The sequence below is a fragment of the Oreochromis aureus genome, linkage group 18 (genome assembly GCF_013358895.1).
Source record: "Oreochromis aureus strain Israel breed Guangdong linkage group 18, ZZ_aureus, whole genome shotgun sequence".
NCBI classification, from domain to species: domain Eukaryota; kingdom Metazoa; phylum Chordata; class Actinopteri; order Cichliformes; family Cichlidae; genus Oreochromis; species Oreochromis aureus.
Window position 1 is genome coordinate 25,328,279 of NC_052959.1, and position 24,506 is coordinate 25,352,784.

The window sequence follows — 24,506 nt, forward strand, 5'->3', positions numbered from 1 at the left end:
GATTATGGTTATGGCAGCTCAGGACCGTTTGTCTGATACGTTCTGATAACAGACAAAGTCCCGGCAACTTGTTCTGGTTGAGCATTAGCAGGATAACGTCCACCATGAACATTCAGGATGCCTCCAGTGTCCAGACTAAATTCATACCGCAGGTTCAATTCCAATTGTTCCATCAGAGCTGTTCAGCTTGCATTAAATTACTAGCTTAAACTGGCTTTAGTCACACTTAGGCAATTTTGACCAAGTGATCCTGACAAATCAGATTTAGGACAAAATGTGCATGCTGATCTGATGTGTTTCACTCATTTAGAAAACCTAACAAATAATAAAAAAGAAAAGAAAAAAATCCCAATATTGGCCAGGTGATATGGATCATATGCACAATTTACAGCTCAGTGAACAACATTTCATCTTAAACTGTTTCTGACATGGGCTGGACTATTTGCAGTGTCTCTTTTGCACAACGGAGATTTAGGTTCCTATGACAAGATGCTGGTATTGATATAATTTGATTTAATGCAGAGCTCCTCCATCAGAGAGGAAGCAAAAGGAGCCCGAAGCAGCCCTGTATGCACCTGGGAAAATTGCTTACTCCTCGGCACCTCTGGAAGTGTAATCAGTGAGCGGGATACCAAAGAAAGCCTTTGTCGAACAGCCATGACACCATCTCTTCAATGAGGGGGGGGATGATGGGATATACATCAAAGTCGGCTCTGTAATTGGGAGTGTTTCGACTGAAGGGCAGACAACGTGGTACAGGAAATGATTTAATGTCACATCAGCAAAACACCGCAGGGCTACAGAAGCTGCCTCTGTCTTCTCGGCTGTCTGGTGCTTAAAAGTTAAAGTTTCTTCTGCAACTTTTCTTTTGTCTTTTCTTGTTTCACTTATAAACTTAAAACACAGCTCTGCTCCTTTGCTCTGTTTTTGGACAAGAAGCACACTGTTTAGGCAAACCCCATGTCTCCATAATTAATAACCTTGGCATCCAATATGTTTCTAATCTGGAGAAGGAATGCTCATGGCATAGAGAAGGAGACTATGCCAAATACAAAAAAAAAAAATAGTTGGATCATTTCTCTCTCGCACCATGGAGGGCACGCTCATTAATCATGCCTAAAGAGCTGAGTAATGTTGCGAGCCTCGTGTGTCTGTGGAGCCAGATGACGGAAAAGCAAAGAAATTCGGTTTTATTGTAGTGCTTCTCGCCAGCCGTCGTCTTCCATTTGCTCTTAACCATGAGAACGGCGGCAGCTATCATCTATCTCCTGATGTTGTGCCACAAGGTATGATCCATTTATCATAGTTTAACCTTTTCAGATCCTTTGCTGCTCTCTCTGGCACTGAATGACGAAGGTGCTCCACATGCTAAAGCCTATCATCTACCAAAGATTAAAACGCAGAGAAGCTTTAAATCACCATTCAGCTCATGGCATAAGCCTCAGGAAATTTTCCCTCCACATCCTTTATGTTAAAATGTATAACTTGACCAGTGATTCCCTAACCACAGAATGCCAAAAGGCACGAAGTGCAAGATTATTCCATTGAGGGAACGCTTATCGAGAGGCAGTATCCCCTCCCCGCCACCCCACCCTTCACCAGTAATTGCTTTCCAGGCCTGCACCGGAAAGAGCCTGGAGCTGTGTTATGTTTGGCGGGAGCAGAATACTCTGGAGATAAGTTGAATTCCAAGACTATGCTCCAATTGGGACTACTGTGGCATAACGAAACCACTATTCTCCTCTCTTCAGTCAGGATGAGCCGTTTTAGTATTCCAACATTGTCTTTGCATAAAAATAGCAGTTATCTGTCACTGACGTTTCCTTCATTTTGTGTTGTAATTTAAACGCTGTGAATGGTACAAAGCACAAAGACAGAACTCACACACACACACGCACACACGTTTGTGCTCTTTTTCCACACAGCCCTGCAGACTTCACAAACACTGTTAGTTCACATCAGATGACTACAGAGTCCTTGGCCATAACGGCCTAATTGGGGAGTTTTCTGTCTTGCTTTCCAGCTGGCTGATTGCAGAGCGAAATCCTAATGAACAGTGAAAAATAGCTTCGTTGCGCAGCGAAGATGTGGCTGTCTGAGATGAAATATTCAAACGTCTCACTTCTCCAGCTGTCACTAAAGCTGCGTTTGGGGGAAGGATGCCTTGTCATGTCTCCTTGGCACAGATGGCTTCGCATGCTCATGCCTTCAAGCGAAGTGTACCTAGTCAGAGTATTTCCAGCCCTGATATGTCTAAAAAAATCCACTCTGACCACAGTTTGTGCTGAACAACCTGCTTTGTAAATTTCGTGTTCTGTCTCAGTGGGATTGCCTGCTGCTGCCGCACAACAGTTTCTGGTTTTTTGGCCATACTGGAGCTGCAGCTCTGAGGACGGCACAAATAAAAGAAAAGTACTAATATTACAAGATTTGGTGAGCTATTATGATTCCCTGAGGAGCAATCACATTTTGCCACACAAGCGGTGACATTTTTGTTGTTAGTGAAAGTCAGTGATAGCTTTTGGATAAATTTTAATGAAATTTTGCACATGGATCCTCATTAATTTGCCCGATTATTTGAATTTCATCACAGACCACCATAAGGCAACACACTGGTTTATCACTTGTAAAACTGATGAACTTCCAATTAAGTAAGAACCTCTGGGGCTTAAAAAAAAAGCCACTACAGAATTACTAAAAATCTACAATTCCTCCAGTTACCTCTTAAGGCTGGCTCCCAATAATGTTCAAAATGCTAAAAGGTGGAACTCCAAAATGCAAATTTCAAAACTAAATTCTCACATCAAGGTGGGTACATACATCTTTTATATACAGTCTGTGGTCAGGACACCAACACTGCTGAGTGTGTAAATCAGAGAGGCAGAAAGCATGCGATGAAATGACGTTAAATTATAGGTTTAAAATGTCATCAGAACACTACTTTTCTTTGTCTTAACACTGATTTGCACTTCAACATGTTGTCACTATGGTGAAGGTGGTGATGAATAACACCTCACGTTTGTTGATGAAAACCAAAATCCTTAAAAAAAGAAAAAAAAGTAGCGTAGTAAGTCAGAGCTGAGACGTGAGCAGGTGGAGGTTACATTAACTGCAACAAGCACAACCTCCAACCTAACATCAGCTATTGACATGCCCAGATCATCAGCTTAGAGACCCCGGGGCGCAAATGCGTGATGCTCCCCAGCAAGCTTGATTGACAGAATAGTTTTAAATCATTATAGAGGAGACCGGGCCTCATGAATGCCATTTTGCTGAACATTTTCTCAACTTTAATATTGACTCCATTGAATTTCACACTGAATGAAAAGTGACCCTTTTCATTTGCTAAAATTCTTGATGAAGAAGCCAAGGATTTAACTTTTTTAAATAAAGATCATTTGGGGGAATGAGAGATTCTGCTTCTCTAACAAGTTCACTCAATAGGTCATCTGTGTAAGCTGCTCTTACATAATATAATAGCCCTTGAGCAAGTGGATATAAAATGCTTGCTGGTGCCATCATCTTTTGATGGACTGAAGCTCGGGACCCCAGAAACCTTGAGAGTGGAACATTTTAATGTGTTTAATCCTGAAAATGGTCCCTATCCAAATACTAAACATGCAGGTTTTTTTATGCCTGAACTAAGCTGCAGATGAAAATGAAAGTCAACAGCAGCTGAAATTTAAACTCTCAACAACAGTCAACCTGGACTTTCAGTATTCTGTCCCTTCAGTATTGCTCACATATGTCATTTTACAGTAATGCAAACATAGGTGGAAATACAGTATATAAGGCAAAAACAGAGTTTGCATAATTCTAACGAGCTTGAAAGTCATTTTTTGGTGATTCTTCGACACAGCCTGAACTCCCATAGGCAGCTATCTTGTAATGTATTTAAGCAGTCTTTAGGAATAGCTCTCCGGGCTTCTTGAAGGACATTCGGAGCTCTTTGTTGGATGTCGGCTGCCTTTTGTTCCGTTCTCTGTCAAGATGATCCCACACTGCTTCAATATTGTTGAGTTCCAGGCTCTGGGGAGACCAATCCATGACTGATAGTGTTCCACTGTGGGTTTTTCTATCCAGGCATGGTTGCATTGGCAGTGTGTTTCATTGACATTTTAAAACATTAAGCTATTGCCAGTAATTTTATTATGGTGGATCAAAATCTGGTGACACTTTTCTGTAGTCATATTTCCATCAATTTTGATAAGATCCCCAACACCACAGGTTGAACTGCAGCCCTCTAATGTGACACATTTTACAGATGAGCATAGACACTGAATGTTGTACCACAATTCCGACCTTCTCTGTACATACTGACAAAGATTTGAACCAAAAAAATCTAATTTGGCAAGACCAGATTTTCAGTCTAGTTCCTGTGCAATTTTCAGTAGATGGATCAACTGAAGGGCCGGATGCATCTCTCAGGTTCGTCTACTGTAGATAGTTTTTTAGGCCTGCCATTTCTTCTTTTGTCCTCTACTTGTGCAGTTTAAGGGTACACTTCACATAGTCCTTTACAAAGCAGCATTTTGGTGCACAAATACTATTATATGCCCATCAGTCTGTTATCTTTGTCATTTTTAGCAAATTCATTAAAAGAAATTGTGACAGGCTGCGTGTAACAAGTTCCTAAAGAAGCATCACTTCTTCATTGTCTGAGTTATGTGTTTTTTTTCAAGGTTGAATGGTCATTATTAGGTGGCCATAAAAAACAACAAAAACATTAATGTCAAAATGGTCAGGTACAAGGCCGGGACTAAAAATGAGGGGAAAAGCAGCCAAAGTCCAAAGATAAATTCAGAGACTTCCAGAAAGCCTAAAGAACTATTGCTGAAGACCACTTAAATACAAGGTAATACAAGCAAAACACAAAGAAGTGAGAGGTGGCACAAATAGTTTATATTGGAGAACATCAGCTACTCAGCCACCAGGCTGCTTCTCTTGGTTTTGACCTTTAATCACATGAAAAACACAATATGCATTGTGAAAAAGGAAAACTCCACCTGTTTCCTTCCTCTCCAGCCACATATCAGGACCCCAGCCTCCCTTTCTTAGCTCCACCTGACTTGCAGGATATCACTTTTTACAAAATTTGCATGTTTTTTGGTGTCAGGAAGACAGACGCTTTCTCGTCCTCCCATCTCCACTGAGAAACAGACAAGAGTGGTTTCCAGTCCTCCTCCTCCACCTCCACCTTCTCACTGAGAAAATAAAAAGCAGGATAGTGCAAGAAGAAAGGAAACCCTTAGGGATTTCACTCCATCTTTCACTTCTGTGTCAGTTTCTGCCTCCTCCTTCACTCTCTTGTCTCATTCTCTCAGGCTGAACCTTTCCTGGCTCCTATATTCTCTTTTATCATTCTCTTCGTCCTTCCCCTTCCCCAGTTTTGTCCTCTTCACTCATTCTCTTTGCCCTTACTCTACAAGAGTTTCTTTCCCTTTTCATCTCCACCCTAAGTTTCTTTCTCTGCTTTCTTATCTGGTCACTCTCATTCACAGCACAAGTCCAGGCCCACCAATGCTGCTGTGTAGCTCAAAATAAATTACCTTTCACTCTGAACTGAATCAAACATGTGGTGTTGAAAATTCTGGCTATGAAAGAATTAATGGATTTCAAATGCATACATGCATTTATTTATCTATTTATTTCAAAGATGGTTCAAACAGTCAGAGAAAATCATTTTAAGGACTCTGGCAAATGCTTTACCATCTTGGCCAAGTGTCTGCAGAAGACATATAGGATTCCAAATGGTTTCTGGGCTGTCATGAGTTTAATACTCTGGTGGAAGATAAAGTGAAGCGGTCAAAGGCTGACTGACACTGCACCCGTATGCCAGCCAGCTGATATCTTGGAGAGATCAATATGGCGGCGAGGTCAGCAAGCAAAGATGAGGAAGACAAATGTTCAAGTCAGTATTTTTTTTTCTCCCCAAACAATGATCATTCAACACTGCAGGAGGACACATATGAGACAAGGCCAACAACTTTTACCCTCTAATACACACAGAAAAACCTCAGCCACGTTTTCAGGTACATAACAGCCCAGGAAAAAACTTCACGGAAAGTTTTTGAAGACTTTACCGTGCTGCACGCTATAGTAGCCTGCACATTCAGATCATAAAGTATTGATTGGAGCTTGCAGCGAGAGAACAAGACGGGTGACATAATAGCAGGTTTCAAGCAGCATAAATGATGTTCAGTGGTGCTCTGGCCCTAATTGATATCCCTTGTTGCCAAAATGTCAATAAATTTATTGCCAAGAGAAAAAATAAATTAGTAGTTTACTTATGATGCTCGGCTGCTCCAGTTCACTCGAGGAAAATCAATTCTCATCCCTAGCTGGGCTTACTGACGCATTACAGACAAATCCTCATCAAATCAAAACATGCATGGTCACTGAATATTGGCATTTGAGGCAGTGAGAAAAAAAAGATGGTGCTGCGTGCTCTGGGTTTACGAAAATATGACAGCAATGACTCATTTCGTATTTATTCGTGCTCTGCTTGACTTCGGACAGATCTATGTGACCTAGCTGTGCAATAATTCCGAGTCAGAGTCAAAGATTTAAACAGCCAGTGGCACATTGACTGCACCTCTGGGTAAATACTAACTGCATTTGAATGTTTTCTATCAAACAAGGTCCATAACCCACAAATTAAAAGTTTTCCCATATTTGAAAGCATATTTAGGACAAATCTCACAGATATAATACAATTAAAGGTTGGACTCCAAAGCAGAATAGGAGTGTCTGACACAAATGTACCTACTTCTTAGATACAAACTGTGGTCTGGACTCCAGAGTGGACATGGACAACCATCGCACTTTCAGTATTGGTAAATACTGCATTAGCTTTCTGCATAGAGAGGTGTGTTGTAAAGCTGCAACCACACATCCTTCTCTTTACAAAATCATCTTCTCACCTTAACTCTAAAACCAAGTTTTTTAACCACTCTTAAAGAAGTAACGACTCAAAAAGGCCCTCTGTATATATGACACCCTGGAAGCCAATTACAAGCTTCAAACTCTTTAACTGGGATTTTGTTGCACGTCACAAATCTCTCATTTCCTGACAGCACTCTACAGTCACTGTAAGGTAAGAAAAGATCCAAAATAATAAACATAAACTACAAGAAAAGAAACAGCCTTTTACTAAATGTGTCCACAAATTCAAGGTGTAAAACTCATGTTGAGATACCAGAGAGAGAGAAAAAGTGTGAATAATAGTGATTACATAATAGAAAATTCAAATTTGCATGTGTTATTAACAGGTCCAACCATAATGTTAATTTCCTGTTTTGTTTTGAAGCCGTTTGGTTAATATGGTAAAACTGTGGATTTGGCCAAATATCTGACTGCTGTTCTGCTCAGTTTTAACAGCATAACCAAAAAAAAACAAATAACACCTTTAATTGTAGACTACTGAGAAAAATTTCATCACATCTAATAAAAAAACATTTAAAATATGATAATACATATACACATATATATAACTTCAGGCTACTAATTTGACACAACATAAAACATAATGACTTAAAACCCTTTTGTTTTTAAAGCAGCCGATACACCCTTCCCTTGAGATATATAGAGAGAAATGGAAGCCTAAATCAGCATGTCACTCATGCTGTCTTCATTCCTGCCACTCATGGGCTGACTAGAAACACAGAAAGGAAATCACCATGATGACATGTAAAGTAAATACACCCAAAAGGTGACAAACGTGCATTTTCTGTAGAGCAGAGCTACTGGGAGGAAAAACTCACAAAGAAATACAAGCAGCATGTCTCCTGAGAAAACTGCCAGCTGAACTTTTCCGGCAGCATTAAAGGTTTCCACACTTGTTGGTTTTTGCACCGGTGAGATTTCTTTTAGTGAATAATAGTTCTACCATCTGTTGCCAACCTCCATTACTTTGTCACAAGATTAAATGACTCTTCAGATCCCCTGGTGTTTAATTTAGAAGAAGTTCATTTACCAACCAGGCTACTTTTTCTGATGTTCAGGAACAGTGGGTTGACTCCCAGATGTGGCTGGAACATACTCACGTTGCATATTTGTCTCATTTGTACAGCCACAGCCTCATCTAAGAGCAGGTCCAATTACTCATATGCAAATCAGCCTATGACATAATCTGATGACTTTATACTTGTTTTCTAGCAGGCAGCAGATACTTTCTTTAAGACAGAGATGGCAGCACAAATTGGCCTGTCACTCATGGTGTCTTCAGTCCTGCCACTGACGGATTACTGTATGCGCCGTCTGGACACAAGCCCAGCAGCCCAAGAGCTCAGGGGGCCAGAGAAGTGACTGTTCTTGTTTAAAACTCAATTAAACAACCACTCAGATGCAAAATGACTGCAGATGTAAAATTGCTAGAAAGAGGTAGAATGACAAGGAAAGGATACAAAATGACTACAGATGCACAAAGTGACAACAAAAAGATTTAACATGACTACTGAGAGACTAAAAATGACATCAAATATATTTAAAATGGCATTAGAGCAATGCAAAAATAACTATAGAAACAAAATAACAACAGAGGTACAAAATGACTACAAAAATAGGTACAATTACTTCAGATGGATGCAAAATGTCTATACAGAGAGTCAGAATCAGTAAAGAAAGATGCAAACTGATTGCAGAGACACATAAAACAATGAGGGGAATTACAATGAAAAAGAATAGATACTAAATGTCTAGACAGAGGTAAATGGGCAATTATGCAAAAAATATCAAAGAGGCATAGAACAATTAAACAGGTAAAATTCTATTTCAGGGATGCAAAATGATAAAAGAGGCACACAATGTCTCAAAAGTTAAAGAAAATAGCTAAAAATCAATGTAAAGCAGTGCAAAAGAGACTAAAAAAGAAAATACAGTTGAAAAAGAGGACTACTACAGAGAGGTGTGAAATGATAATGATTGGAGGCTAAATTGCACTAGAGCAATAAAAAATGACTACTAGTGAAGGAATGCAAAAAGCCTATAGGGACACAAAACGAACACAGATCGATGCAAACTGTGAGGGAAGCAAAGAAAAAAAGGAAATCACGGCTAAAAAAAAAAGAAAGAAAAGAAGTAATAAGTAATAAGAGTAATAAGGCATATGACAGTGGAGGTGATTAAAGACTTAAAGAAACAAAAGTACAAATAGCCACAAATCATTTTTGGTGTATTGCCCCTGCACATCTGAATGAGTGATTGTGGCCAAAACGTTTCTCCAAATTTGTCATTCTTAAATCCAGCTGTTTCAGACAGTCACGAGAGCCCACCAGCCAAACCGCCTGCATGGTAGTGCGCTGTGCCTGCAGGCTTACTGAAAACGCCTTCACAAGGTGAATGGGTCTGCTTTACTTGCAAAGGCTTCGCTCCCCGCTACTCTCATTGATTGTTTTCTCCTGGCTTGGTAAACAGATGGCAGTCAATACAACCCCACAATGACGTCAGAGTTCACCTAGATGTGGGTCTCCTGGGCGCATCAATTAGAGCTTAAGAATGCAGTCGAGGATTTCATTTGTAGCCTAAGCTGTTATTAGTAACGACAGGTGGGCATTGAATGTGGCGCAACGCAGCGCCGGAGAAAATTGTGATAAATGACAGAGAGGATGCTCTCTCTCTTTCTTTCTCTTTCTCTCTAAAGACAGCTACTGGTCGTTAGGACAGGAGGAAATGTGCGTGTGTGCGGCTCAGGCTGGGAAAGATTCGGTGCCGAAAAAAGGGGGTTTGGAGAAAAGTAAAACTTTCAAAAGCTTTGATGCCTACTCTGCAGCGCATTCACCACGCATCTAAAGCGAACCACGCGCCCGTTCTCTGCGTTACGAGTCACGCACTCAGCCACATCTGTTTACCTTATGGTCGATGATGCTGTTGTATCCCTGGAGGACCGGGGGGTGAGGCTTGGCGACCCCGACGGAGGCTTCGGTGGGCCGCCGCAGCTGTTCATGCTGCCTGATGCGCGTGTCGTTGGCGTCTCTGGAAGCGCCGTTGAAGCTGCCGTTGTACACGAGGAACAAGCTGGCGCACAGGAGAAGCACGAGAAGCACGGCTACCCCATGGCGCTGCCACAAAGACACAAGCAGATGCGGACAAATTAGCCCAGTTGCACCGGACTGAGTTTAACCTGAACCTACGGACTTCAGGCAAGATGAGCGGCAGCAGCAGGCGCTGGTTTGTCAGTAAAATCCCAACTTCCTGTAATGCATGTCACGTGCGACCAAAAACTTAAAAACAGCTTTTATGGAACTATGATAAGGGCACAGCTAATGTTAATGACGCTGTCAGGCTGTTAATTATGTTCTTTACTTAGTTTGTATGCATTAATATTAATCATCAGGTGCGTTGAAGAGCACATGTGTACTGTAATTTACAGTAGGTGCCACACCTCAGAGGACACCAACAGCCTTTAAGTAAAAGTTATAATAAAAAAGAAAAATAAATCACCTCTATGAATTCATGCCAATCGTACATTAACAGGATGAGCAGCTCAGGGCACTTTCAATTTCTTTCCTTTTCTTTTCTTTTCTTTTCTTTTCTTTATTTCTTTTAAAAAATAGTTTACAATTAATACTTATCAGTTAATACTGAAGCAACACGGATATTGTTCACTTTCTTCAATGTATTTGTATTAAACGGAGACAAATCAAGCATCCAGCGCGCTGTGCTGTAGTGGAGCTTTAGTGCCAAACAGAGCGCACAGCTGGACGCCCATTGTTCTGATCCTAATCTTTTGATCCGACACTATACGCCACAGCGGCGTTATGTTGATTATAGCGCACTTCACGGAACAATGCTGGATTTAAAAGCGAGCACAAACAGTTTGACTGCGGGGTTACATGGCAAAACCCTTTACCATAGGTGTCTTCATTTTGCGGCGCGCTGTCTTATCGCTGCGGTTCAGTGCGTAAGGCTCCACTTTCACTCATGGTCCAGCGTCATCTGCTCGCCTCCCGAATGCACTCCAGTCCGTCCGCGCTGTACCAGCCCGCTTGCCTCTGCCCGTGTGTCTTCAGACTGGAGCCCAAGCGCAATTCATACAGAGGAGACCGCGACAGATGTTCACTGTTGTACCTCTGCTGGGTCTTAACGCCCCCCGAGTTCTTTAGGAGCCGGTGAGTGGAGGCGCAGCGTTTTTAATTAAACAGACTACCTGCAAAAGAGTGATAAGACCTATTTGCTAAACGTTATTTCCTGCTGAGCCATATTTGATGTAAATCTGCGCAATTAAACTGGAGTACAGTGAGCCCACGCTATGCCATCTTTTGACGTCTGCTGCATTATCCATGGGATGGATTATAAAGACAAGAGAAGTTATGGCTCTACAGTGCAGACGTTATCTGGCACAACACCCTGAATGTCTGTCACTCAGTGGTGAAACTACGTGTTCATTCGTGCGCTGTGTTTATGTTCAAACTACACTGTACTCGAGTATTTCAGTTTTTAGATCTCCCCATACTTCCACTGTAGACTAGAGATTCTTTGTAGATTGTACTCCAGTCTGCAAAGAATCCCATTCATCACGACCTTCCTTAAGAAATTAGACTCTTAAGGCGGTGTTACTTATTAAACTACTCCATCACATCCAACCATAAGCTGCACACATTACTCCACCAGCAATAAGATATGAAAAACTCAAGAAGAGCCCTTTTCTATAATCGTGAAGGACGCTTTTTACTTTTACCCAGCATTGTCGCTGAATTGCTTTCACCTGTAAAGCTGTATTTAACTAAAGTACTGAATCCTTCCCCTTCTCCATTCAGCGCATCAGAACACAGATTTAACAACAGTTAAAACCTTTATTTCCTTTTCATTGTTTTTGATTTTTACACACTTTTTTAAAATTTAATTTGTTTTACTTAATTTTCTTTATTTTATTTTTAAACTTTGTTGAAAGCTAGGTGTAAAATGCCATCACACTGAAACCAGTAAATAACCTAAAACTAAATACTTTTATGTCAATTAAATTGAATCTGTAGTACAGTAATCCAGTGAACTGACATCAAGCATTAATATATAGAGCATGTCTGCAGGAATGATGCACTGTTAAAAAGATAAAGAAACAGTTGATCATCCCAGTATAAAAATATTTCTGTTAACTTTAGGGAAATCGGTCTGTCCAATTAGAAAGTAACAAGCATCATCAATCAATTTCACCTGCTTTGATTCAAATTAAAATGACAACAGGAGTACTGGACAGGTATTAGATAAACTCTTTTGTGTGAGGAGGAACACTAGGAGCACTGTTGGATGCCTACAAAATAACCTCCAGTGGGATACTCAGAGGCTTTAATGAGGACCTGACCCCCTTAAGCAGGACCTGTGCTTACAGCCCAGCACCTTGCAGTGTGCCTGGAATTCACCAGAAAACACCAGAATGGGTGCCCTGGAGACACCATGGAAAACATTATATTACCTGCAACATCTATGAGGAGAATAGGGTAGCAGTAGTGAACCTGCCAGTCCTGCTGTTCTCTGGTGAATGCCAATTGAGCTGCACAGCGCTGGTGTATAAGCACAGGTACCACTGAAGGATATCGGGCCCTGATACCAGCCTTATGGAGTTGGTTTCTGACAGTTTGGTCAGAAACATACACATAAGAAACCCACTGGAGGTAATGTTGTGAAACCTTGGCTGTATTCCTCTCATTTCTCTGCACACAAAGGAGCAGACAACAGTCCTGCTGGTGGGCTCATGCATTTCCACACTCCTGCCTATTTCCCAGTATCACCTCCATGCTCTACAGACTGCGCCGGGAGAACCATATTATTCATAGCAATTATAGATCAATTTGTTTTAAGATTCTCTGGACTCTAGGATGCCTTTGAAAACAATCAGAGGGCAAATGGTACTGTTCCCTTTGAGGAACATCATAAGACCAGTAAAATAAATTGTTAACAGCTAGTTATACTTTCAGGATATTACCAATAAATTAGAGAAACAGAGACATTCATGGACCTGCTTTGATATTTTCACACTAATATACACATAGGCAGCCATACATTCACTGCATGCCCATGCATACACACATACATATATATAACATATGGAAAAAATATAAGTAAAATAGTAACAGCGGACAAAAAATAATTTGTGCAAACCAGGTGGAAGAAAAATCCCCCATCATTTTTAGAGAGGGATTTGAAACAGGAATGGAGTGAGCTCATCAGCTTCATCCATACTGCTGGTGCAGTACACTCGGAGAAGGTCAGATTTCTTTATTCAGAACCTGAGTTTTGGATTAACTGAAAGCAGCACCTTGTGCTGCCTGAGAATTTCATTTTCATTAATTATTCACAGGTCAAAGATGTTTGCTATGTGCTCATCTACTCCAAAACTTAAAAAGTTATCAATGAAATAAAAAAGTTTTAAAATATACAGTCAGCTGATGTAGTAGGACCAAAATAAATACAATGCAGTCACATCCTGCAGATGTGGTTTGAAGTCTTGCAGCCTCTACTAACATTCACATTCAGACAGAAGGATAGAGTTTAAAAATATTCATTATTTAAAAGCATTTTTCACTTCGCTCAAGTCAGCAGCAGATGAGAAGATGGTATTTGAGAGATGTTTTTTCTGGAATGAAAGAATCAACTCAAGGATATGGCCTCAGATATTTCCTTTTCTTCTTATGGTCAGCATTTTGAAGTGAAGATGAAGTGAAGATAACTTCATTAACAAAGGGCACCAAGTCACAAAAAAAGAAGAAAAAAGAAGCTGCTTTTTTAAATTTAAGATGCTACACGGATCTATTTTGAGATGTAGTGCATTCTTTCCTATCACATCTTATAGAATAATGGTGAAATGTCTAAAATACACATTTAGGTTTTTATTTTATTGTCTATTGAACATTTATGCAACTTAGCATGTCTCATTTGCATTAACATATAACTGGAAAACTTACCATTTAAAAAAGGAAAAAAATGATTAAAGACATAAAAAACATACTGCATACGCTGATGATTTTTTTTTAGATATAGATTATTTGCTAATTACATAAGTGTATGGATATCATGCTACTTCTGAAAGTTAAATAAACACAAAGCAGAGATCATAATATCTGAGGTGAAACAGTTCATCTTTAATCACTGAACATTTGAATAAGAAACAGAACAAAAGTCAGTTTAGAAAAGGAATATTGTAAATGTTAAACAATTTCTATTTCAAGCTGACAATTAAAAAATAATAGATTTTAAAAAGATAATTCTCTGGTTTGAGCCAATTAAATTACCAGCCTTGCTAGTTCTAGCTAGCACATTCCTCAAACCCTGTAAGCTGACCTCCTCTGCAGCCCCAGTCAGAAGCTGAAGGACACAACCATCATTTTCAAAATAAACCTCAAGATACTTTTTGGCTTTTACTTCAGGTGCCCCATCATTTTTTGCCTTGACACTAAGACATATTCCACATTTTGTTCTTTGTCATTTTTAGTTTATTTCCAATTGTTTACTTTGGTGTTTTGATTTTTGCTACACTTTTTTTTGACATGGCGACATTCTATTTATTTAGTTTAGTTTAGTTTTTTTTACGTGTGCATTAAATGTGTTATAGAAATAAAACTGAATGGGGTTAAAATGAGACAGTTGAGCCAAATGACACAGAAAAACATCTTTTGACCCCTATATCAGCAAACTGGGTAAGATGTTACTAAAAGGCAACAAAAGGACAGATATAACTGAGAGTTTCAGTACAGTGACTAAACTGAGCTGAGATAAATCCTTAACAAAGACCAGAACAATTCACTGTGCAACAATATACTGCTGTTGGAGGCTGATTTAGTTTAGGTACCCAAAAAAGTGAATGATGTGTTTACAATTGTGAAACAGTCATGATTAAATTACAGACGTTTGGCTTGAAACAGAAAGTCCAGTGCTTTGCAGAGCCATCCATCTACCCCACCTCCTCGCTTAATAAACTTCAGCTGTGTTTCCATTAAAATGTGTGAAAGCTTTGCAAGAAAATAAAAAGGTTCCTTTAGCCTTTTTTAGAGTGCTTCCCAATTATCTACATAGACCAGATTAAACTAATTAATTTGACACATTTTTACACAACACAACACAAAACAGTAAAGTTAGATCTTTACACTAGTTGCCAGCAATTAACAAGGTCTAATCTTGTCGTCTGTCATTCTTTCTTCTGTGACTGCAAGTTGTTGTGTCAGATCTTGGACCTCCCTGCCTCAGTTATCTGCACTCAACCCCTCCTAATCTTATTGGCATGGAGTGCTGCAAGAGCTACAGCTCAGAGGATGTTTTTATATGTGTTATATTACTGACTGGCCTCACAAGCCAAAGAAGACAAGTTTTACTCATGTCTTGATCTTACAAGACAAGATGCAACAGAATTCCCAAAAGAGATCAACATCCAGGCAGGCAGAATGTATTTTGGCAGAAAATAAAATATAATATATATCATATGCTTGTTTTAAAAATGTCATCTGTTTATTAAATTGCTTTTTTTCCTATTTCCACGCCCTTGTCACAATCCCAGGTCTTTGAGCCAGGTTGATTTGTGATTCATTCTATCGAATTATAAAATACTTATGTTCAGTTTTTGAGAACCTCTGAGTTACAGAGCTAACTTATATTTCTAGTTTTTGTTTCTTGGTTGCGTTGATGTATCTTCTCTTTTTCGTGTCCAGTCTGTCTTTGTCTCGTCTCTGTGTTCTGTCTTCAGCATCTCCTTTTGACGTTTGTTTTGTCCTTTGGTTTTTCTCCATCTTTCATGTCTCCATGTCTGATTATTCCCCAGTCCCAGTGTCAGCCTCACGTGAGTCTCTATGCGTTACTGCCTGCTTTATTTTGTTAGTCTCCTATCTTGTTTGCGTATGTTCACTTTTGCTTCCCCTGTAGTCAGATTTAGTTCACCTCTGTTCACTTGTGTGTTCCATCTCCTGATTTCCTTATGTGTACATTTAAGCATCTAAGTTTTCTTCTGTTTGTTGTGGTGATCTCCTCTTATGTTGTGTGTGCTCCTGTTTGTGGGTCTGCCAAGACTAGTTTTTTAGTCATTCTGCTCCAGCTCTGCTCTGCCTTATGTTTGTTAAGTCTGCCAGCTAATAAAGTGGAGTTTTCAGTTAAGTCATTGACTTATGAGTCATTGCTTAACTGCTTAAGTTGTGTGGAGTATATACTCTGGAAAAGATGGATGAGGTCATCTGTTGTTTTCTGGACTGATCTGAAGCTTGATTAGCAAGGTGCATACATATACTGCACAGGTATGAATGCACACAGACTGGCTAACCAATACCAGGTAAAACACAACACTAGATTTTCACTCAGCAAAACTAGAGTATGGACTTCCTGGAAGAGTTGTTAGTAAAAAAGCAATGACAGGACAAAGCACAGCTGAGATTTCCAGTTCAGTGATCCAAATTAGTTGAGATGAGGCCTCGGTGAAATTTTTTTTAAAATTCCCCTCATGTGCAGTTGTATTAAAGAGAAAGCATTGCCTACCTTTGAGGATGTTTTTGGCTCATACAGCACTTTGAAAACAGGGTTAGCCTAAGTAGATGGTCTACAGGTTTTGATATTATCACGCAGCATAGTCACTATTTACAATTTTACTTCACAAAATATCCTCATGCTCGTGGTTTCCCACAGATCTCAGTCACTGGACCTATCTTGTTCAGTTTCTGTCTGGCGCCCCTTGCCCATGTAAAGTGTTCTAGCACTGTTAGTCTGGAAGAAAATCTGGATTCACAGCATTTCTGCCTCACGCTATTTCTCATGTACCTGAACTCAAATAATGTTCAAGTCCTTGTTCTTGGTCCTGATCATATTTCTAACGGTGCTGCTCAGCAAATAACTGATCCGAAGCAATTTGAGTTTTATATTTTTGATCAACATCTCAGTTTTAACCAGCATTTCACAAGTCCCGTTAAACTCCATATAACATTGCCATGCTCCTCTGTAGCTGAACACATCAAAATCTATCATTTCCTCATATTATTACTACTTGTTATGCATATATCTTAGTGATGTATAAGTTTGGCACTTAATCCACTTTTTGGTCACTGTTTTGAAGCACCTTTTAACTCTGCCTTAGAAAACGTTAGAGAGATAAAGGTTATTATTATTAAATTATTAAATGTTTGGCCTCAGAGGTTGTCGCTTCCATAAACAACCAGCGGTGTGGCTTTGGCATAAAACAACTCAATTACAATACATGACTCAGCATAAATTACATCTTTGTTTACTGGAATAAAGGAAGATGTCAACCAGAGCAACAGAGTGGCTGAATAATGTTTTTGTAATACTTTTTGAGCAGCAAAATAGTTAAATGGCACAGATGAAGAAGACATATAAGGTTTTAGCAACACGGGCAGCACTTGTTGGCTCATTTTGTTTTTAGTTTTAATCTTTGCTCAGGTAAAAAATATATATATGCAGATTATAACCAGCTTTAAGCAGCTTTCCAACAATTCCATTCTGCACAAAGCACCACATATGACAAAATGACAGCATTAAATATGGAGAGGAGTGGCTGCATGTTTCACCCCCATTTGCTAGTGATTGTGTATAATCTGCTTATGAAAAAAAGGTCCCCAAGGGAGACGCAAGAGAGACTTCCCAGAAGCAATAACTCACATCAGTGTTGCCATCTGAGTCACTGGGGAAAGATGTGCAATAAAACAGCGAAAGGTTGGAAGGCTCAACAATAACAACAATAACAAAAAACAGCATATGAGAACAGGACTTTCACAGAAAGTCTGTTTTCGAAGAGTGCACCGATTGTTGCGTGGTTAGAGGGCATGCATATCTCTGAGCTTTAACGGGGATATTTGGGGAAACGTGGGCAATTTGGCAAATCGACAAAGCATTCTCAGGAGCACAAATTATTTACTCCGCGGCTGTTTTTCCACTGCTGCTGCAGATGTCGTGAATTTTAAAATCCCAATCATATTTGTGACGTAAAACTGTAATGCCCCATAACAACGTCCACAGACATTTGACTTCAACTTCCAGGGGATTAAAAGACAACACGGCCTGATTTTTTGTGCTCATATTCCCTCTTGGAAAACCAGACAATAGTGTTACAAAAGTCTACACAAGCACGTAGAGGCAAACAGGACGCCTGTGCAACACCTTCACTTTAATTCCCCCCCAAGTCGGGTTTTATCTACAGTCCCGAGAGGAGAGTGAAGACTCAAACTGAAAGCTGGAAAATAATGAAAATTTGCAGCATAATATGAACATGAGGAAGCTTTGCTCAATCCATCTTTATAGAGATGGATTTAATGAATTCTTCTGTATCTTCATTATTAGTGCAGCCTATTGCGCCATTTAATACTTCTCCAAAGGATTTAAATGAACGGATTTATTTTTGTGGAAATGCTACGACCAGGATTACTACAGCTTGGATGTTATGCTGGTGTTTTTACATTATACATGAATCTGTTGTAAGATAAAAGGATCAAACCTCCAGTGTGAGTTTGTAGAAACTGTTATAAAGTCAGAAACAGAGAAGTCAGTTGTTGCAGCTGCTCTAGTTAAAGTAGTAACTGGTTTTTTTCCCCCCTACGTGCTATAAAAAGTCTGGTGTCTATGAACTCTAACTGTGCTCTCTTTTAAAACAAGGTCCACTGAGTATTCATGAGGGGCCGGTGCAGATCTCTGCTGTGTGGGCGCTTCGGCTCTATATACTCTTACCATCACCATCAGGCCATGAGAAGCCATACAAATTTAAAATGTAATCACCACCGCAAGCAATCTAGCATGCCAGCAGCAGCTGGAGCATGTTGATCGACTGCAATGATCCCTGGAGTACTGAGGTTATGACGCTGAAAATCTGATTGTCAGGGCCAGCACGATGATGATGATGATGATGATGATGATGGTGGTGGTTGTAATGCTGCTGAGTATGCAGACAATGAAGGATGCTGATTGGCAGGTGTTTGCCTTCTTCAATGTGCGGGCATGCTCAGTCGCCCAGTTATTACTTGCCATAGGGCGTGCCATGTCTGATTGTCTGTGGCCCACGTCTGCACTATATTTCTCCCTTTTATGTTGTCTCTAATCTGAATCCCGCCTCTGATTTATGAGTGAAAGCTGCTCCCCACGGTGCTGCAGGAGGGGGACTTTGACAAGAGAATCATACTGGCTTTTTGTCCTTTCCATAATTAGAGAGTACATCCAATTCACCCCGTTCATTACCCTTGGGCCCAGTGACAAATGATGAGCAGGCGTGTTTTAATGCAGGCACACTGCCCCATTTGGGGCGAATGAGCAACAGTGCATACAAGAGCAGGAGAGATGGGAGATGCATTCAAAAGGTACTTATCATATCGCACTAAAAGAGGGAATTCTTATTTTCATCCAACATCCCTCTGAGATAATAGCTGCATGTTTGACCAGGAGAATAAACACACAGGGAGGATTTAAAGGAGTACATGAATCACTTTGAATGTTTTCGCACATTTGCTATAAATAACATGCATTCTGTCGTGACTTTAAAAGACTCTCCTCGCTAGATCTGAGCAGAACCTTCAAAAATGCTGTGATGGGGATTCTGCTGATCTTGGATGATGTGACTTGTTATACTGCTGAACTGCATTATGCTGTTGGTGGGTGTTTTTGTTTTCAATGCATTTTTTCCCCACACCTTTCTTATTCTATAAGCATGTGCTAAATAATTGGATTGTTGAATCAACATTATTATTATCCTTAAAGAATATTTTCTTCTTCTTTTTAACTATTATATCCCTTTTAATTTATGCTTTTCTTTGGGATTATGTGCAGTTCTCTTTAAAAACTGAGGTAACTGGACAAGTGGAGGACAAATGAAGAAGTAGCAGGCCCAAAAAACAATCTACAGTGGAAGAACAGTATCTGAAAGTCATGTCCATAAAAAAAATAAATCAATAAAAATCAATAAAGCTCTGACAGATCTGACCTGACCTGAGAGATGAATCTGGAACCTTCAGTTGATCCATCTACTGTTCGCTGAAGCCTCATCAGAAATGGTCTCTGTGGAAGGCCGGCTGTCAGGCGGCCATTCATAAGGAAAGGAAACAAGCTGAGGTATGCCAAAGTATACAAGGAGTAATAACTACAAATTTGAAATTCTTTGTTTCAAATCCTGGTCAGAGGATTTCAAAAGAGAGATACTACATGTTTTGTAGGCTAGAGAACTACAGAGAACTATTCCTGAAGATTACTCAGAGAAACAACAAGAAAGCTACTCTAAGAGAGTTCAGGCTGTTTTGAAGTAGACAAGTGGTCAGACCAAATATAGACTTTCAAACTTATCAGAATGGTACAAACTTTGTACACTTTTTACTTCATACACTAATTTTGTATGTTTGCACGTTTCAATAACTCGCTGCACCTATTTCTGATTTTCCTCGTGAAATATTTAAAAAACGATAGGTGGCTCGAGAGTTTTCCCCCGTACTGTAAGGGTGAATTCTAATACTGTAGGTTCCATGTAAGCCCACTGCAGCTTCAATCAGCATTAAATTGTATTTCTTGCAGCTCATAATTTTTTTTGATTTTTTTGCAATTGCACCATTTTAATTCCATGTCACTGCTCTTGGTCCCATATTCCAGGTGGCCAAATGAAAACCAATAATCTAAATCTAAACTTTGAGTAAAACTGCATTATAATTACACATGTTACCCCCTCAGCTCTGTCTTTCAGATACACAATATTCAGTATCAGTGCCGGTGACACTCACTTACCTGCCAATAACAGCAGATTATTTTATTTAGTCCATCAAACTCTACAATGCTTCACTCTAAAACACTTGGTGCTTCATCCAGATGTGTCCAAACTGCAGAAATCCTTCTGTTTTCATGGTTTTTATTGAAGTCAGCAATGTCGTGAAGAGAAGCTTTGAAAACCATTTCTAAATTAAAGCCAGTTTTAAAGAACTCGATGGATCAGCTGCACAATATATCACAGATCTTTTAACTCCATATTTTGCCTCCAGGTCACAGAGGTCACCCTGCTAAAGACTTCTCTCAGTGGCCCCCCTTCTTGCTGAAATGCTAAAGGCAAACTGGCTCTGCTGTTATTGCCCCCAGGCTCTGGAATAGTCTGCCATTCAATGTAAAAACCTGACAACTGACATTTTTAAAGTTGACATACCCTTTTTTTCACTTGCTTTTAGTCAAGTCTGATGTGTCTTGTGATTTTCAATGTGAGCATTTTATTACAGTTTTTCCCCCCAAATGTTTAAAAAATTGTTCATTTATGTATTCTTTTAATTTTAACTCCTTTTTCAGGTTTATCCAAGTATTTCTATCTTATTCAGTTACTCACATTTTTATAACTATTATTTTTGTTTGGTTTTCAGTTTGATTATGTTGGCATGAGTTTTACGTTTTGACATCAGGTTTTCAGAAACCTGTGAGTGTGTGTGTGTTTTTTTAAATGTGCTATATACTGTAAATACAATTGACTTGACTTGAAGTTTGGAGGGAACATATATACTAATTATGGAATCCAGCCATTGTTAAAAGGATTTAGGTCTACTAAATATGTTTATGGCTATATGTAAAATTGCTTTTCATACTGTGGCACTATATTAACAACGTCCCTCAGAAATGGTTACCAGTCATGTGAAGTGCACCTTATGTCATAACCAATGTGCAGGCTGGACTCAAGAAAGCCATTTTAAGTGAGTTTATTTACGATGAACTATTTATAGGTTCTCCAGGCAAGGCAAATCCAGTTAGTCAAGGTGTGAGCTCAGTCACTAACAGGCCCGGGTCAGACATCTCCTCCACAGATTCTCTCTCAGATAATGCTCTCTCAGGGAAAACACCAGGACTTCTGTGCAGAGGAGAAAACAGGTATTTTGCAGGCATGGTGCAAAACAGGATCGGACCAACTATGTGAGGAGCCAGTTTAACTAACATTGTTAGTTCAACGCTCAGGCGACGACTGCCAGATCGCTGTCATCTTAAATAGCGCAAAGATAATCAGCTGATGATAAAAGGTGAGCTCATTGACCCCAGGTGTGCAGGAACAAACCGCAGGAAGCCAGAAGAAGGCAGCTGATGCAAGACAAGTTAGGCGCACACACACTAATGCACACTGACATAGACAGAGAGAGAGAGAGAGAGGGAGAGAGCCAAAGGAGAAGAGACGGATAGAAGACTGTGAAGCACAGAAGGACCAGAAGACAAAGACACATTAAAGTCTTCAGAACCAGGAAGTTTCCAAGTGTTAACATCTAAACCTAAAAAGCTCGAGTAAAATTTGGTTTAATTTAATTTTGGTCATCTAACTCTTTTTTGAACAACTGTTTTTAAAATGATGTAATAATTTCTTATGAGTCAGATGCAAAGTGTCCCACCATCTGTCTACCCGATGGCCTCTGATATTGGTTGTAACTGCTCTTTGTAATCTTTCTCCAGCTATCTTGATCGATGGTTTTGGACATCTCCTGGCTGCTGATTGAATCACCATGACTATGGTATGACTCTTATCACTTCCAAGATATTGTCCAGGTCACTGTCCAGACTTTTAACTGGATTAATAAGAGATATAAATAAATAAATAAATAAAAATCCAATTATTTTCATAAATTAGTCAGTTCTACTTCAGATACTTAATAGTAGCTTCTTTGATTAACTAACAAGTTGAAAGCAAACAGGGAAGTGACTAAAGAATCAATTAACCAACTTATTAAGTTAGTTCTTATTATAACAAGTGTTATGCTTCTTTTTCTCTTATTTTTATTCCTTTTTGTTGTCACAACCTCCCTACACACCCTCGGTGCAGCTCAACCAACTGCCAGGAGTTCAGTCACAGATTTACAGATGTTACACTGGCTGATGTTGCTGACAACTACTAGCCTCAAGCAGAAATGAAGGATAGGCTAGAGAGGAACAACACTGTCACAAGTTATGTGACTCCTATAACTGTTATTTTTTGGGGGTTTTTTTTCATATGCAGACTTTGAGATGTAAATCGGAAAGCTACTACCAATAAATGACCTAAACGTTGCCAAAAACCTGACCAACTGAAACTTAAACAGTTTGACCCCTTTCATTTTTGCATGAATGTGGGTCTAGCTCTTTCTGTAACAAACACTTTGTTAACATGATAATGACAGCTGACAGGCCACTAGGAGGGAAATTAATGAATTATATAACCAGATGGGCAAAAAAATGAAGCCCATTCATGATGGCATGCAGGTAAATTAGAAAAGAGATTTCCAGGACTGAATTTAATTAAATAACGTCAATCATTAGGGCCATTCAAATGAAAATAAAGACCAAATAATACTTAATCCTACCCCTTTACCCAGTAAACCGCTGTCATTACGTGACAATCTGTTCACGTTGTGTGTATTTACAGTTGGTGTAGCTAGGCCAGGACATCGTCCACTGGGGATTTTTTGTTTTCCATATTTGTTGACTGTGGAAACATCAAGAATAGGGTGATGGGTGTCCTTTGCTCTGAGCTAGCCTTTAATTAAATTGCTCCCTCAGGCATGATGGAAGAGGGAATCTAGTTTCAAGGGTGACTGGGCCACGGGTGAAGACCTGGTGCTTTGTAAAGGTCTGGCTTTGTTGTCTGCCTCTGTTGGAGGGGAGACAGGCACTCAAAGTATAACTTCACCAAAAATGATGCATCAGTAGATATTTTTCCTCTTCTTGATCATTAAAATCCTCACAAATTTGTTTTCTTGTTAGGTAAACAACTTACGTAATCGATCTCTGCGTGCGTGTGTGTGTGTGTGTGTGTGTGTGTGTGTGTGTGTGTGTGTGTGTGTGTGTGTGTGTGTGTGTGTGTGTGTGTGTGTGTGTGTCCCAAAATCCAACCAACGAGTGAAAGTGAAAGTAGAAAGGGAATGAATCTTAAATGAATGATGGAGGCACACAATGCATAAAAGTTGCCAACACTTTGCAGAGATTCAAACCTCTTCTAGCATCAACATCAGCACAAAAAGCTGTGTGCTGGGAGCTTCTTAGCATGTGTTTCAGTGGCTGAGAAGCATCTGGAGATATAATGTTTAGGTTGCTCAGTACTGTTTTTCATATCTTCTGCTTTTGCTCATCCTTTTAGGGCTAGTCAGAGCAGATCATTTGCTTCCATCTCAACTTATCCCTAGCCTCCTGTTTTGTTACACCAATAGTCTGCATGTCCTCCTCTACTATCGCCACAAACCTTCTCTGTGGTCTTCCTGTTTGTTTTTTAGTATTTATATATGCATTGTACTCCACAATTTCATCTCAAGCCGTAGCTTCCTTAATCCAGAATTCTGGATTTGCGAACAGACATATAAACTACAGATACAATTTTGCGATTCCTATGTTGTAGGTATGTTGTGATCACATTTTCAAATGTTCTAATATTAGACTATGTGTTGGTATTTCTATCTCAGTAAAATTGGACATATCAATTGTAAGGTTTCCTTTTTAAAAAATTATTCTTTCGTTCACAATGGCAATAAAGTTTCACAAAGTCGACCCACGTTCAGATAAGAACTGAAACAGAAGACGGGATATCACTCTGAAAACTCAGGAAGCTGGACTGTCTGAGAGTGATAGGATAG

The 24,506-nt window shown here is 39.6% G+C and overlaps 1 protein-coding gene across 1 annotated transcript in view; it reads right to left on the bottom strand.

Annotated features, from left to right (window-relative positions):
- Positions 1-11,010, bottom strand: part of st6galnac5a (ST6 (alpha-N-acetyl-neuraminyl-2,3-beta-galactosyl-1,3)-N-acetylgalactosaminide alpha-2,6-sialyltransferase 5a) — a 58,759-nt gene extending 47,749 nt beyond the window's left edge. Inside the window, exons 1-2 of the mRNA XM_031731140.2 lie at positions 10,850-11,010; positions 9,849-10,058 (exon numbers count right to left, since the gene is read on the bottom strand). Of these exons, the coding sequence (XP_031587000.1) occupies positions 9,849-10,058; positions 10,850-10,864 (225 nt within the window). The 5' untranslated portion in view covers positions 10,865-11,010. The remainder of the gene's footprint in view (positions 1-9,848; positions 10,059-10,849) is intronic.
- Positions 11,011-24,506: the final 13,496 nt, after the last annotated feature.